The sequence below is a fragment of the Pteronotus mesoamericanus genome, unplaced genomic scaffold, assembly GCF_021234165.1.
Source record: "Pteronotus mesoamericanus isolate MK-2021 breed Mesoamerican mustached bat unplaced genomic scaffold, CSHL_Meso_final contig_25, whole genome shotgun sequence".
NCBI lineage: Eukaryota > Metazoa > Chordata > Mammalia > Chiroptera > Mormoopidae > Pteronotus > Pteronotus mesoamericanus.
Window position 1 is genome coordinate 10,049,614 of NW_026555105.1, and position 11,873 is coordinate 10,061,486.

General features: G+C 53.3%; 1 protein-coding gene across 1 annotated transcript; it reads left to right on the forward strand.

Moving 5' to 3' along the window:
• The first annotated feature begins 222 nt into the window (after nucleotides 1-222).
• On the forward strand, nucleotides 223-11,130 carry WFDC3 (WAP four-disulfide core domain 3). Its single transcript, XM_054574027.1, has 6 exons — nucleotides 223-307; nucleotides 1,001-1,132; nucleotides 1,948-2,103; nucleotides 9,162-9,293; nucleotides 10,301-10,486; nucleotides 11,096-11,130. Exons 1-6 carry the CDS (start codon nucleotides 229-231, stop codon nucleotides 11,128-11,130), a joined length of 720 nt encoding a protein of 239 aa, XP_054430002.1. The 5' UTR covers nucleotides 223-228.
• Nucleotides 11,131-11,873: the final 743 nt, after the last annotated feature.

Below are 11,873 nucleotides of genomic sequence, written 5' to 3' on the forward strand. Positions count from 1 at the left end.
CATCACCTGTGTCCTTCGGTACTGCCAGGAATTTTCCCACACACCAGCAACCAATCATTTTTCTTCTTGTCAGGAGAAGCCATCGTCAGGGATTATTGCGAAAGGGAAGATTTGGGGCTGGGTTTAGGCCAGTCTCCCAGTCCTCCCTTTCTCCCAGTTGATACTCTGGGCAAAGTAAACACCACTGGCCTGACCCACGCTCTCCTCTCAGCTCTCAGCATCATCATCATGTTGAGCTGCCTCTTCCTCCTGAAGGCGCTTCTTGCTCTTGGGTCCCTGACATCCTGGGTGACTGCTAGAGCGCACGGTAAGCTGTCATTTGGGATCCCTGGCTATCGTAACAGAAAGTACCTAGAGAAAGCGTCCTGGCCTCCCGCCCAGAGTGAGAGGCCTTATTGGTGAAGATATTCATCTCTGTAGGACGGGACTGGGTGCATAGTTTCTCGGTACAGCCAGGGTGGGTTTTCCTGGCTTTCTTTACCCTCTCGGGGCAAGGAGATAGGACTTCCATTCTGGCTTTCCCCTATAGTTTCTTTCTTTAAAAAAAAAAAAAGATTTTATTTATTCATTTTTAGAGGGGAAGGGAGGAACAAAGAGAGGGAGAGAAACATCAGTGTGTGTTTGCCTCTTGTGTGCCCCCTACTGGCGACATGGACCAAAACCTAGGCACGTGCCCTGACTGGGAATGGAACCAGCGACTCCTTGCTTTGCAGGCTGACACTCAATCCACTGAGCCCCATCAGCCAGGGCTCCCCTAGAGTTTCTTAAATGAGAACAGAATCACCCCAACCTTTTTCTCTCTCTCTGCAGAATGGCTGTTCCTTTAGTCACGGGTGTGTGTGGGGGAGGGGGTTGTGAGGGTGGGGGCGAACGTGGCAGCAGAGATATTTTAGATAGGAGCGTTTGGAGAGGCTGAAAGTTGTTGGAGTACATTTCTCTTCCCTTCCCTGTTTTGCGAGGCCTGGCCAGTTAGCCCAACCTCACGTGATGCCTTTTGCAGTGAAAGAAGGAGAGTGCCCTCCTGACGAGAACCCGTGCAAAGATCTGTGCCAGGGGGAGGGATCGTGTCCGGCTGGGCAGACGTGCTGCCGCACGGGCTGCAGCCGGGCCTGCCAGGGAGCCTTTCCGCAGGGTACGATGGCTCGGCGGGGGTGGGGGAGGCAAGATCCTGAGCTGGGCTGGAAAGACCCCGAGAGAGCTTCCTGCCTCCTCGATGGGCTCTGGAAGTCTAGCTTGCGTAGAGCACCTCTTCTTTCTCCTTTTGGGGTCTCTTCTCCTTAACCCACTCAGTGTGCCCAGATCTTTGTCTCCTATCAGTAAAGAACACGAGACTGATCATCTCAGTCTTTTGCTTTGAACCCAGGGTGCTTGTGCAGGCTGTTGGGCAAAGGTGTGAAGGGAAGCCCATTTAAGATCCCAGTGAGAAGAGTAAACCCTAGAGCCAGGCAGACCTTCTTAGGCCTTAAATAAGGCTTAACTGGCTCTTTTAAGTGCTTTTTAAAATGATTTTATTTTCTTTATTTTCAGAGAGAGGAGAAGGGAGGGAGAAAGAGAGGGAGAGAAACATCGATGTGTGAGACGCACATCCATCGTTTGCCTCCGGCACATCCCCCCATGTGCCCCAACAGGGAATCGAACTGGTGCCCAATCCACTGAGCCACACCAGCCAGGGCTAAGTTTTTAAGGCTCAATTTCCTCCTCTCTGAAATGGGGTAATTGTTTGTACCCCACAGAAATGCTGTGAGGACCAGATGAGAGTCACAGGTCAAGTCAGTAAATGCTACAGGGAATGCGAGCTGTCCTCCTTGTTGTCACTGTCTCTGCTGGTAGCTCCGGGGTGGAGAGTCCTCAGTGAAGCTCCCCCTGATTTTTCTGGTTGGCAGTGCTTGTGGGCGTCCCTGGGCACCCTTGCCTCTTTTTTTGTGGCTGTCTGCCTTTCTGCTACAGGGAGAAAAGGGGATTGCCCCAGGGTTGATTGTTTCAAACAGAAACAATCCTGTTTGAAGAGGTGCACCACTGATGACACATGTCCAGGTGTAAAGAAATGCTGCAGGTCTGGCTGCGACAAGAGCTGTGTCGCCCCCATATCTAAGCAGAAGCTGGGTAAGAAGCACCGCACTGTACCCCATCCCACGTTCTGGGTGGCCTCCTTGTTTCTCAGATATGCACACACTGTCTTGTTGGTTTTACTCTACTCTGAAAAAACACGATGAAGCAGCTCCTATATCCTGAGATCTTTTCCAAGAAAAGATCTAGGAAGGTTCCCAAGCCAGGGAGGTGGTGGAACGTGGCCTGGGCAGGCAGAGGAGGCCGCTAGAAGGGAAATCTTGGCGTATCTGCATTTGCAGGCAGATTTGAAAGCTTTTGGGCAATTTCCAATTCCTGTTGTCAGTTGCAGTTGCAGATTGTCTATGAAAATCTTAGCTTGAGAAGCTGCAGAGAATTAGCAAAAAGGACGTCGTTACCTATGCAAGACAGTGCACATTTTTCCACTCACTTGCTTCTGAGACTCTGTGTCCCCTCTGTCCACACTTAGGATAGCCGTCTCCTGTTGGAAAGAGGTGCTATTTTTTTTAATCCCCACCTGAGGACATACTTATTGATTTTTGAGAGAGGGGGAGGGAGAGAGAGAGGGAGAGAAACATGGACATGAGAGAGAAACATCGATCAGTTGCCTCTTGTACATGCTCCGACCGGGGATAGAACCTGCAACCTCGGTATGTGCTCTGGCAGGGAATCAAACGCACGACCTTTTGGTTTACAGAATGATGCCCCAACCAAGTGAGCCACACCGGCCAGGACAAAGCAGGTCCTATTTTATTCTGATTCTGGTAGAGAGGTGTTTGAAAGAGATTTCTTCTTCCTCTTACAGGGTCCCTCTGACCTAATTCTCTATTTACATATGATTTCTTTAACAAATATTTATTGAGTGTTCACTATTTGCCAGATCCAGTGATGGGTTCTTGATACCTTGTGGCAAACAAAGTAGACTCAGTCCCTGCCTTTCTGGAGCTCATAGACTAGTGGGGGAGAAAGAGGCTTAACAGATAAGCATGCAAATAAATATTAATTTCAAACTCTGACAAGGACACAAGGAAAATTAAAGGGTGCTGAGAGATAGAATAAAAGGGCACTCATTTTATTTTAGTTGATTTTATTTTCTCAGAGAAACATTTTATTTACTAGATCACCAGTCTATTGTGAAACAAGGCACCCACACAGATTGTGGGTGGTCGAGGAAGGCCTGTCTGAGGTAGTGACATTTAACCTACGACCTGGAGTTGAAGTTAGCCAGGCCAAGGGTGTGATGAACATTCCAGAATAAGAGAAGCAAGTGCAGAAGTCGTTAAGCTGAGAAGGAGGTAGCTGCATCTGAGAACCTGAAAGGAAGCTGGTATGGTCTGAGTAGCGATGGGGCGGGGGTGGGGGGGAGCAGAGAGAACGATCCCAGGTGGGGATGGAGTAACTTTAGACCAGGGAGGTGGCAGTGGGCATGGAGAAAGGTGGCAATGAGAGAATCTGGAGGCAGAAGTGATAGCACTGTCTGCTTTATTCCTCGGCTCCTCCCCATTCCCTTGAGAGGCCCCCAGAAGGCCTTAGAAAGTGCTGGTGTGTCTCCCACGGCCGCCCCTTCGTGTTTCCCTTCATTTCAGCATTGCCACAGCTACTTCTGCTTGCTTGTGCTTCCAAATACATTTTATTATTGTGTTGTCTATTCCCCAGTCCCCGCAAATACTGAGGCTGCTTATATCAGAGAGGTGTTCGATATTTTTTTATTGCTGTCTCAAACGGGATCTTGCGCTATGTCTTCCATTATGTTTTCTAAAGGAATTGGAGCTGTTCTCTCCTCTGAGTATACATCGCAGCATATTACAATGAAAACACATAGGTTTTGGTTGTCAGAGATCTGCGTTCAAGCCTGAGGCTCACCAGCTACTGGCCAGTGGGTCCCAGGCCAAGATTCTTCCACTTTTCTGAGCCTCAGTTCCCTTCGCTGTAAACTGGAAATAATAAACCGGGAAGGTGTTATAGCGATTCAAATTATGTAAAGTGTTTGGCCCTCACTATACATTGGCTCTCTTCCTCTTGCCTCTTACGGTGGGCTTTGTCAGGGGTATGATTTCTAACCAGCCCCTTTGATCAAGAACCAGGATCATCTTCTCCTCCCCTACTCACATCTTCTCTGAGACCCCGAAACTCCTCCACAACGTGTGACAACCTCTTTCCTTCCAGCCAGACCTCCCCAGGTAGCAGCCCCTTCCCATGCCCTGCAGGGCTGCCTGCCTGCTTAGGCAACTCTCTCGGGCAGCCTGCCCGTAAGACAGAATAGAGGGCTGTACTCCCTGCCAGGACTCTCAAGACCCAGCTCTGGAACGAGAGCCTGGGAATCTGTCTCAGGCGGGTCACCCACTGCCAGCTTGCACGGCCTGGTACAATCTGCCCAGTGTCTGAAGCTGATGGCTGCATCGCCAGGGCTGAGGAGGAGGCTGGCCCCCCAGCAAGGCATCTTTGTGAGCTGCCCTGGGCCCGGGCCAGCCCACATGGGGCTTCCGCTTCGCTTGGAGCTGGGCAGGCTAGAATAGTGACCTCCCAGGGCCCACCCCTGGGTTCTTAGTCTGGTGAGAGCGATACTGGCTGCTGCATTGGTAGTGAACTGCATTTCTATAGTCCCAGTCCTAGAGGATGGCTGGGCACTGGCTCAGCGGGGGCTGGTTGCTACCCCCAAGCCCGCAGGAAGCTCCCCTTTCTGGGCTGCAAACAACTGCTGCTTTCCCTTGGCTCCGGTAGTAGTGCCAGAGGCCTGGCATAGCACATGGTGCTCCGTTTGGTGGGGTGGGGGGTCAGGTCGCCTAGGCCACAGGGCAGATGCTGGGACCTGCTCCCAGGAGGCAGTTCTGGTCTGAGCATGGGTCCGCATCCTGGTGTCTCTGCTTGCTTGCTGTGTGGCCTTGGGCAAGTCCTTCCATCTCTGAACCTCGCTTTTGTCGTCTGTAAAGTGGAGGGAAGGGCATTTACCTCAGAGTGATAATGCGACTCCTTAGTCTCTTTGGGCAGCTATAATGGAACGGACTGGGTGGCTTGTAAACAACAGGAGTTTATTTCTCACAGTTCCAGGAGCTGAGAAGTCCAAGGTCAAGGTGCAAGCAGACTGAGTATCTGGTGAGGGCCTGCTTCCTGCTTCATAAACGGCCGCCTCTCTGCTGTGTCCTCACGTGGCGGGAGGGCAGTACGGGCACTAATATTCCTGAGGCGCCACTGTCGTGTCCTAATCGTCCCCAAAGGCCCCATTTCTGAATCGCATCATGCTGGGGGTTGGGTTTCAACATCTGATTTCTTGGGGCACACAAGCGTTCTGTGTATGTCATGCAGTTGAGAAGAGATGCATTTTAGAAGCCTGCACAAAGGCTGCCAAGTCATGCTCCATAGCTCATAGTTATGGCCAGCACCCCTCCATTCAAGTTCCCTCCCGCCGGTCTGCGGTCTGACCCGTCTCTTCTCTCACTCACTTACTCATTTATTCAATTCCTGCCTAGTGCCTCCCGCACTTGACACGCGGGCATCTCCTGGTGACCCAGGCAGCCATGGGTCCCTGTTCTCATGGTATGAGAGACAGGAAATAATCATCAACAAGTAATAATGAGCACAAGTTGTGACTAGTACTGTGAGGGAAAACAAAGAGAGGTATAGAGGAAGTGTCGTTTCTACTTGGAGAGCGAGAGCTGGCCATTGGGCCCAGCACTATGAAGAGGGAGTGGCACTGGCAGAGGCTGTGTAAGGAGCAGTGGGGGGCGGGGACAGTGCACTGTTTTTCAGGAGGCGAAGGAGGTCCCCATGTTTGGATGGAAGAGAAGGGGGGAGGTGGTTCCGGTTGAGGCAGAGCCCAGACTTTGGGGAGTCTATGGGGCCGCTCTCTACAGCTTCATTATAAGTGCCATGGGAAGGCCTGGAGGGGCTTATACAAACAGGAGGGGCCAGTCCATTTTCATTTTAAAAAGCCGCTCTGCGGGTGCGGGCGCGTGAAGAATGGACGGAGCAAGTGGAGAAGATGGCAGGCCATTTAGGAGTCACTGTGGCAGGCTGGGCGAGATGACCGTAGCTCAGGCCAGCGTAGGGACGGTGCAGACAGAAAAGCGGCAGACGTGGAGCACTCTCGAAGGCAGCGTTGGCAGGACTGGGTGAAGGAGGAAGGGGATGCGGGTGTTGAGGGAGTATTGAGATCGGTGCTTGGGTGCCCTGTGTGAGCAGTTGTGGGTTGGAGGTGCTTCTTACTGAGGAGGAGCAGCTGGGGAGGAGGGGGTCTGGGAGCGCAGGTTTGGATTACGGCCTTGGAGCTGTCTCCTCTGGCTCCCTCAGGGCCCTCCTGCCGAGGCTGCGTGAAACTTGACCACGCCCAGTGCCCTGTGCCCTCTGTTTTGACAACGTGCGCATGATATCTTTTGTGTGGGCTGATGGCACAGCTCCGGTGTAAACCTTTTTCTGAAACCTCACGGCTGGCTGTCACAGAAAAGAGCCTAGCGGGCCGGAGAGCGAAACTCTTGGAATGGCCTGCTCACGAGGCTGGCCTTGGCTGGCTTCTGGGAGCTTGGACTCTGAGAGCTACTGCAAGCCTAACCGATGAGAGCGTCGCAGTGAAAACCTTGAGTTTAAGGAGCGTCCCTGGTAGATGGCACTTCCATGTGCTGTCATCCACCCTGGGTGGCTGTGCTGGGAGAGGACCCCTGGAAGCTGGCATCTGGTTGCCCCTGGACTTGGCCTCACTTCTCTCTGATGATTTTGCTTTGCATCCTCAGCTGTAATAAATCAGAGCCATGGGTACAACAGGGTGACACAGGGGCTTGCTTATGTCTTCCTCACCCCTAGAATTGTCTACCACCGGGTCCTCTCTTTTGGCAGAACTGAGCTGAGAGAGTCCCAGCGCTTGCTGATTTTTTGGGGGGGTGACCCTTTTGGAGCTGCTCTGGGCCCTTGTGGAGTAGGGGATCGTGGTGATGTGGTTTCAAGGGCACCCCTAGAGCTGGGGGCCTGGGCCCCCATTCTGCCATCATTGCTCTCAGGTCAGCCCCTCACCTTTCCTGGATGCCTGTCTCTTTGCAAGAGAAGAGGAGCAGGCTTAGTAGTTCAGAGGGCCCTGCAAGGCTGGAGACATCTTGGAATTTCACTTTGCCACCGACAGTTGCCCTCCTCCCAGGACCAGTGTAGAGACCCAACCTCTACTCGCTTCCAGTGGCCGAGTGGCCCTGGCATCCGTCACTCCAGGGCCACGCTCAGCACGGTGGCGAGACGTGAGAAGCGTGCCGCTGCCTGCACCCGCTTTCTAGGGCGCGTGGCGTAGCTCCACGAGTTTACGTTGCTGGGGTTTTCTCACCAGGGAGAGTTAACTGTGGGATAAAAGGCTTTGTTCTTTGTTAAACAGATTTCGGTGTTGGCCAAGCAGGTGGGGAGGTGTGGGGAACCACATCGGGTGGTTCTAATGATGTATATTCTGAATAAAGGAAAATCAGGACACACAGTTTTGATGGGACCTGACAATGGCATAGAATAATCGACATGGGAGCTGTTCAGGGAAGCCCTGGGATGCAGTGTGACCATACCTTGACCGTCCGGCTGCTCGTGTTCTCTCTGGAGGCGCCAGCACTCGCTTTTTCCACCATGAAGACTCCTTGCAGCCAGCCCATGTGACTGTACTTGCACGATCTTACAGGCACTGCGCCAGACCTGCTTTGGTCGCCTCCAAAGCCTTTAATTGCCTGTCATTTTTTTCCACTTAAAAGGCTTGAAATAACTGAGATGACTGAGTCACGGTGAGTCAGTTTGGTTTGGATGTGACTTCTCTGGGTGTGCCTGCTCCCGGGGAGCCGGCCCGGTGCCTGCGGGCTCCCAGGACAGGGCAGTAGAAAGAACGCTTCCCAGTCCACCGCGAGGCTGAGCTCGGTCCTGCTTTGCCTCTGACTCACTCTAGTTCTGGGCAAGCCCTCCTCCCCTCTGGGTTTCGCTCTCTTCACAGGGGCGGTGACGGGGCACATCAGGAGTATGTGTCCATCCGTGGCAGAAAATGAGCCAAATAGGGGTTCGTTTTGCTCACATAACAAGAAGTCCTGAAGTGGGTGCTGGGGCTGGGTGCCAGCTCCGTGGTGCCAGCAAGGACGAGGCTCTTTCTCTCTTCCTCTTTGCAACTCTTGACTCTCTCCTCATACACGTTGCCTCCTAGTTGAGAGAAGACAGCTGTCCCTCTGTGGTCCTGTCTGTCTCTACACTGGAAGGAGACAGAAGTGAGGGGCAGTTTGAAAGGCATGCAGTCCTATCAGGAGCGCAAAAGGTTTCCCAGCTGTGTCTTAGTTTGTGGTCCCCCCCCTCATCAGAGAGGATTATGGGGAAGCAGATCGTTTTAGCTGGCTGGGCTCCCGGCCTCTCAGGACAGACCAGGGATTCTGTTAGCCACTGTTTCAGTTATCTGTCGCTGCATGCAAACCGCCCCCAAACTTGGTGTGGGCGAGCGGAGCAGCTCCCATCCCCGCATGGCGCAGCTGAGGTCATACTGCTGCATAGGGCCATGGGCTCAGTGCGGGGCTTGCCTGTGGCCCGGATGGCCAGGATGCCTCTGGTCCTCCCGGGTCTCTTTCAGGGGGCATGTTCCATTCCGTAGTCTGTGTAGCCCACGTGGCTACACAGAATGGTGGCCGGTTTCCAAAGGGGGAGTGTTCTCAGAGGACGGGCCCCACTACGCAAGTGCTTATCAAGCCTCTGGCGCAGCAGTCACGCAGGCGGATGTCCTGTTGGTTCAAGCAAGTCACGTGGTCAAGCCCAGAGGCAATCTGGGAAGGGGGCTATACAAGGACATGAATCCCAGGAGGTGGGGTTCATTGGGGGCCGCCAGTGTAGGTATGCACTCAGAAAGCAGGTCAGACCTCGACAGTGTTTTTAAGCTGCAAGTCTTGAAATGAGTTTAGTAGTTTATGACCTGTGTGAAGAAAAGAAAAAATAGAATGTAAAGTATCAGTATCGCATATACACGAATGCACCTCAGTATGTACATTTACTGTATGAACGTACACATGGGACACAACGAAAAATGCATTGTTGGACTCGAAAGTCACAATAAAAATAGCTGGAAACGCCGGGCCACAGCGCCTCTGGGCCCCTATGCTCTGATTCTGTGGCAGGGCCTGGCGGCGAGTGTCCTCCTGACCCCCTTCCGTGCGAGGAGCTGTGTGATGGGGACGAGTCCTGTCCCCCGGAGCATAAATGCTGCAGCACCGGCTGTGGCCACTCCTGCCGCGGAGACATTAAGGGAGGTATGTCGGCTCTTCGGGGAGGAAATCCTTGGGTTCCAGAGTCAGCCTGGGAAGGAGTCATCTGTGGCCTTCTTGTCCTCCCCTTCCTGGGAGGACCCGGAGTTCCCATCCTTCCTGTCCTGCCCCCTCCACCCAAAGCAGCCCCTCCTCCTGAGCCAGCGGCCTTGTCGGCATTAAATAATGAGGGGAAGCCCCCATTATTAAATAATGGGGTAGAAGGAGCAGTCCCTGGGCCGGGGGACAGGCAACGTGGCTTCTGGTCTTGGTTCTGCTGCTGGTTAGCTGTGACCTTGGGTGAGCAAACCTCTTTTTGAGCCAATTTCTTCATCTGTAAAATGAGAGTTGCCTGAGATCATGATTTTCTGACCTTATTCTTAGCACAGAGCTTCCCTGTCTCCAACATGAAATCTTAGTTGAAGCAACCTATAGACAGCAGATAAAAGCAATCCTGATCTGATTTCTTTGTTTTTTCAATATATTTTTTTAAGCAAATATGTATTTTGGGGTGTTCCTCTGGTGCCAGGCACCTTGGAACTCCATTTCTGAATCACCGGCCCAGATGTTGTCATTAGACAGCGTTTACATTCCTGGGCACCGATCAAGGTCCTTATATAGCATATAGCCTGTCAGGGAAGGTAGATAAATGAGTGGATTATAATAAAGTCTGATGAAGCAACACTATGAAGCCCATGTGTAGGGGCGAGGGTGGGGGTCTGGGAGCCTCGCTCCTTCTGCACTCTGCCCAGCCCCACCCCCACGCCCACGGAGGTGCCAACCCCCCAGGTACCCCGAGGGAGCTCCCTGGGGGACACTGTCTGAAAATGGTTGGTCCAGGTGCTCTCTTGGGACCCTACAGATTCTTAGATGCTCCAGTTTCAAGGTTTCCCAGCCAGATCTTCGGTTCAGGGATGGATCCACTGGGAGCCCCCATATCTGAGTCCCAGATGGCACTTGGGGTGGGTGGAGCCGACCACCCCGTGTCCCTCCCTGTGCCTGCTCTCCCACAGGGCGGAGCGGGGATTGTCCGAGCATTCTGGTGGGCCTGTGTATCGTTACCTGCATGACGGACGAGAACTGCCAAGCGGGGTACAAGTGCTGCAAGTCGGGCTGCGGCCGCTTCTGTGTCCCGCCAGTTCCGCCGCCCCAACTGGCCAAGTGCCCCAATGGGACCATCAGGGCCAGCTCTGAAGTAGGTGAGTCCAGTCCTCAGAAACAAAGGACATCACTGCTCTATGTGAAGCGCTGGCTTAGCGGCTGGGTAGGAGGCTGCAGAAGGCCGAAGCCTCTGCCGGGAGAGGCTCCTGGAGACAAAGATCGTATGTTTCAGATCGTACGTCGCAGAGCCCTTGCGTAGAGAGCATGGGCTTCTGGGCTTTCAGGGTGGCTGGGGCTCCTTGGGAAGGCCTTTCTGCCAGAAGTTGGATTTGACCTGGGCCCTACGGGCAAGGCAGGATATGACAGCGGGAGGGCAGCCCAGAGAACGTGCTGGACAGGTGGCCTGATGATTGGTAGCCAAGGCATGGAGGGTGGAGGGTATGTGACGCGTTTGGGGAGCCGGGGCCGGGGTGGGGTGAGAGTGGGTAAAGGGACAGACAAGCTGTTTTTATGACAGGAGGTACAGAGTTGACACCTGAACGAAAGAGTCTTCCACGCCAGTTTGCACTGGATTGTCCAGGAAGCAGGGAGCCAATTAAGGCCTCACAGAGCAATAAATGCTGAGCTTCTCTAGGGTGGAGGGAAATGCGCCTGGGAGCTGGAGCCAGGAGGGCATAGTTGTGACTTGGTGTTCCTTCTTCTTGCAGAGACCCCGGTGCCCAGCTGTCCCGAGTCGTCCTGAGCGTCTTTGGAGACCCCCAGGGGCTTGTCCTGGAGGCCAGAAGAGGATGGAGCCCTGGGGCTTGTGATGGCTCTCACTGCCCTCCTCGCTCTGTGTCTGTTCCTGCCGCCGCCCCGAGCGTGGGAAGCAGCCCTGGGGTTGGGCAGGGGGCGTGTGGTGCTTCTTATCCCCAATAAAAGCTGGTGCTGATCTTCTTGTCTGGACTGTTTGAGGACTACGATGGAGAAAGTGAGCTAGGGGGCCTGAGCGGGGCTGTGGGGCTGATTTGGGAAGGAGAGGTGATCCATTCTTTCTGAGAGCACCGGAAATGGGGGCTGGCTGGGGGTGGCTAGGGCGGAAGATAAGACTTGGGGTGACCTGCCGTAGTGTTGCTGTCAAACCTCAGGGGTGGGACAGTCAAGTCTCTTCCGGGGTCTGTTGACCTTTCTTTTATCAGAGAATGTGGGTTGGGGATGTAACTGGGCTGAGCGGCTAGTTTATTGTAGTCACTTGGACGTTCCCGCCTTGGGCCTCCTTCCTGGGGGGAGCAGCTCTTGGCACCAAGACAGGCAGTTAGCTCCTCCTGGTAGCTTTGCGGTAGGGAGGGGATATTTTAGGTGCTTGGAATCGAGATAACTTCTAAAAATTATGTTTGTATGTATGGAAAATGGATCGTATTCTGCATCTTGGAGATCTTTTATGTTATCACATACATTCTTTTAATAGAATTCATGAAAATAGCTAATTTAACTAGTCATCTCTTG

What these genes read in the sequence shown, in the direction of transcription:
- WFDC3 (XM_054574027.1), top strand. Translation starts at nt 229, where the DNA reads ATGTTGAGCTGCCTCTTCCTCCTGAAGGCGCTTCTTGCTCTTGGGTCC. An exon ending in CATATCTAAGCAGAAGCTGG is followed by an intron (nt 2,104 to 9,161) that starts GTAAGAAGCACC and finishes ATTCTGTGGCAG; the next exon opens with GGCCTGGCGGCGAGTGTCCT. An exon ending in CCGCGGAGACATTAAGGGAG is followed by an intron (nt 9,294 to 10,300) that starts GTATGTCGGCTC and finishes GCTCTCCCACAG; the next exon opens with GGCGGAGCGGGGATTGTCCG.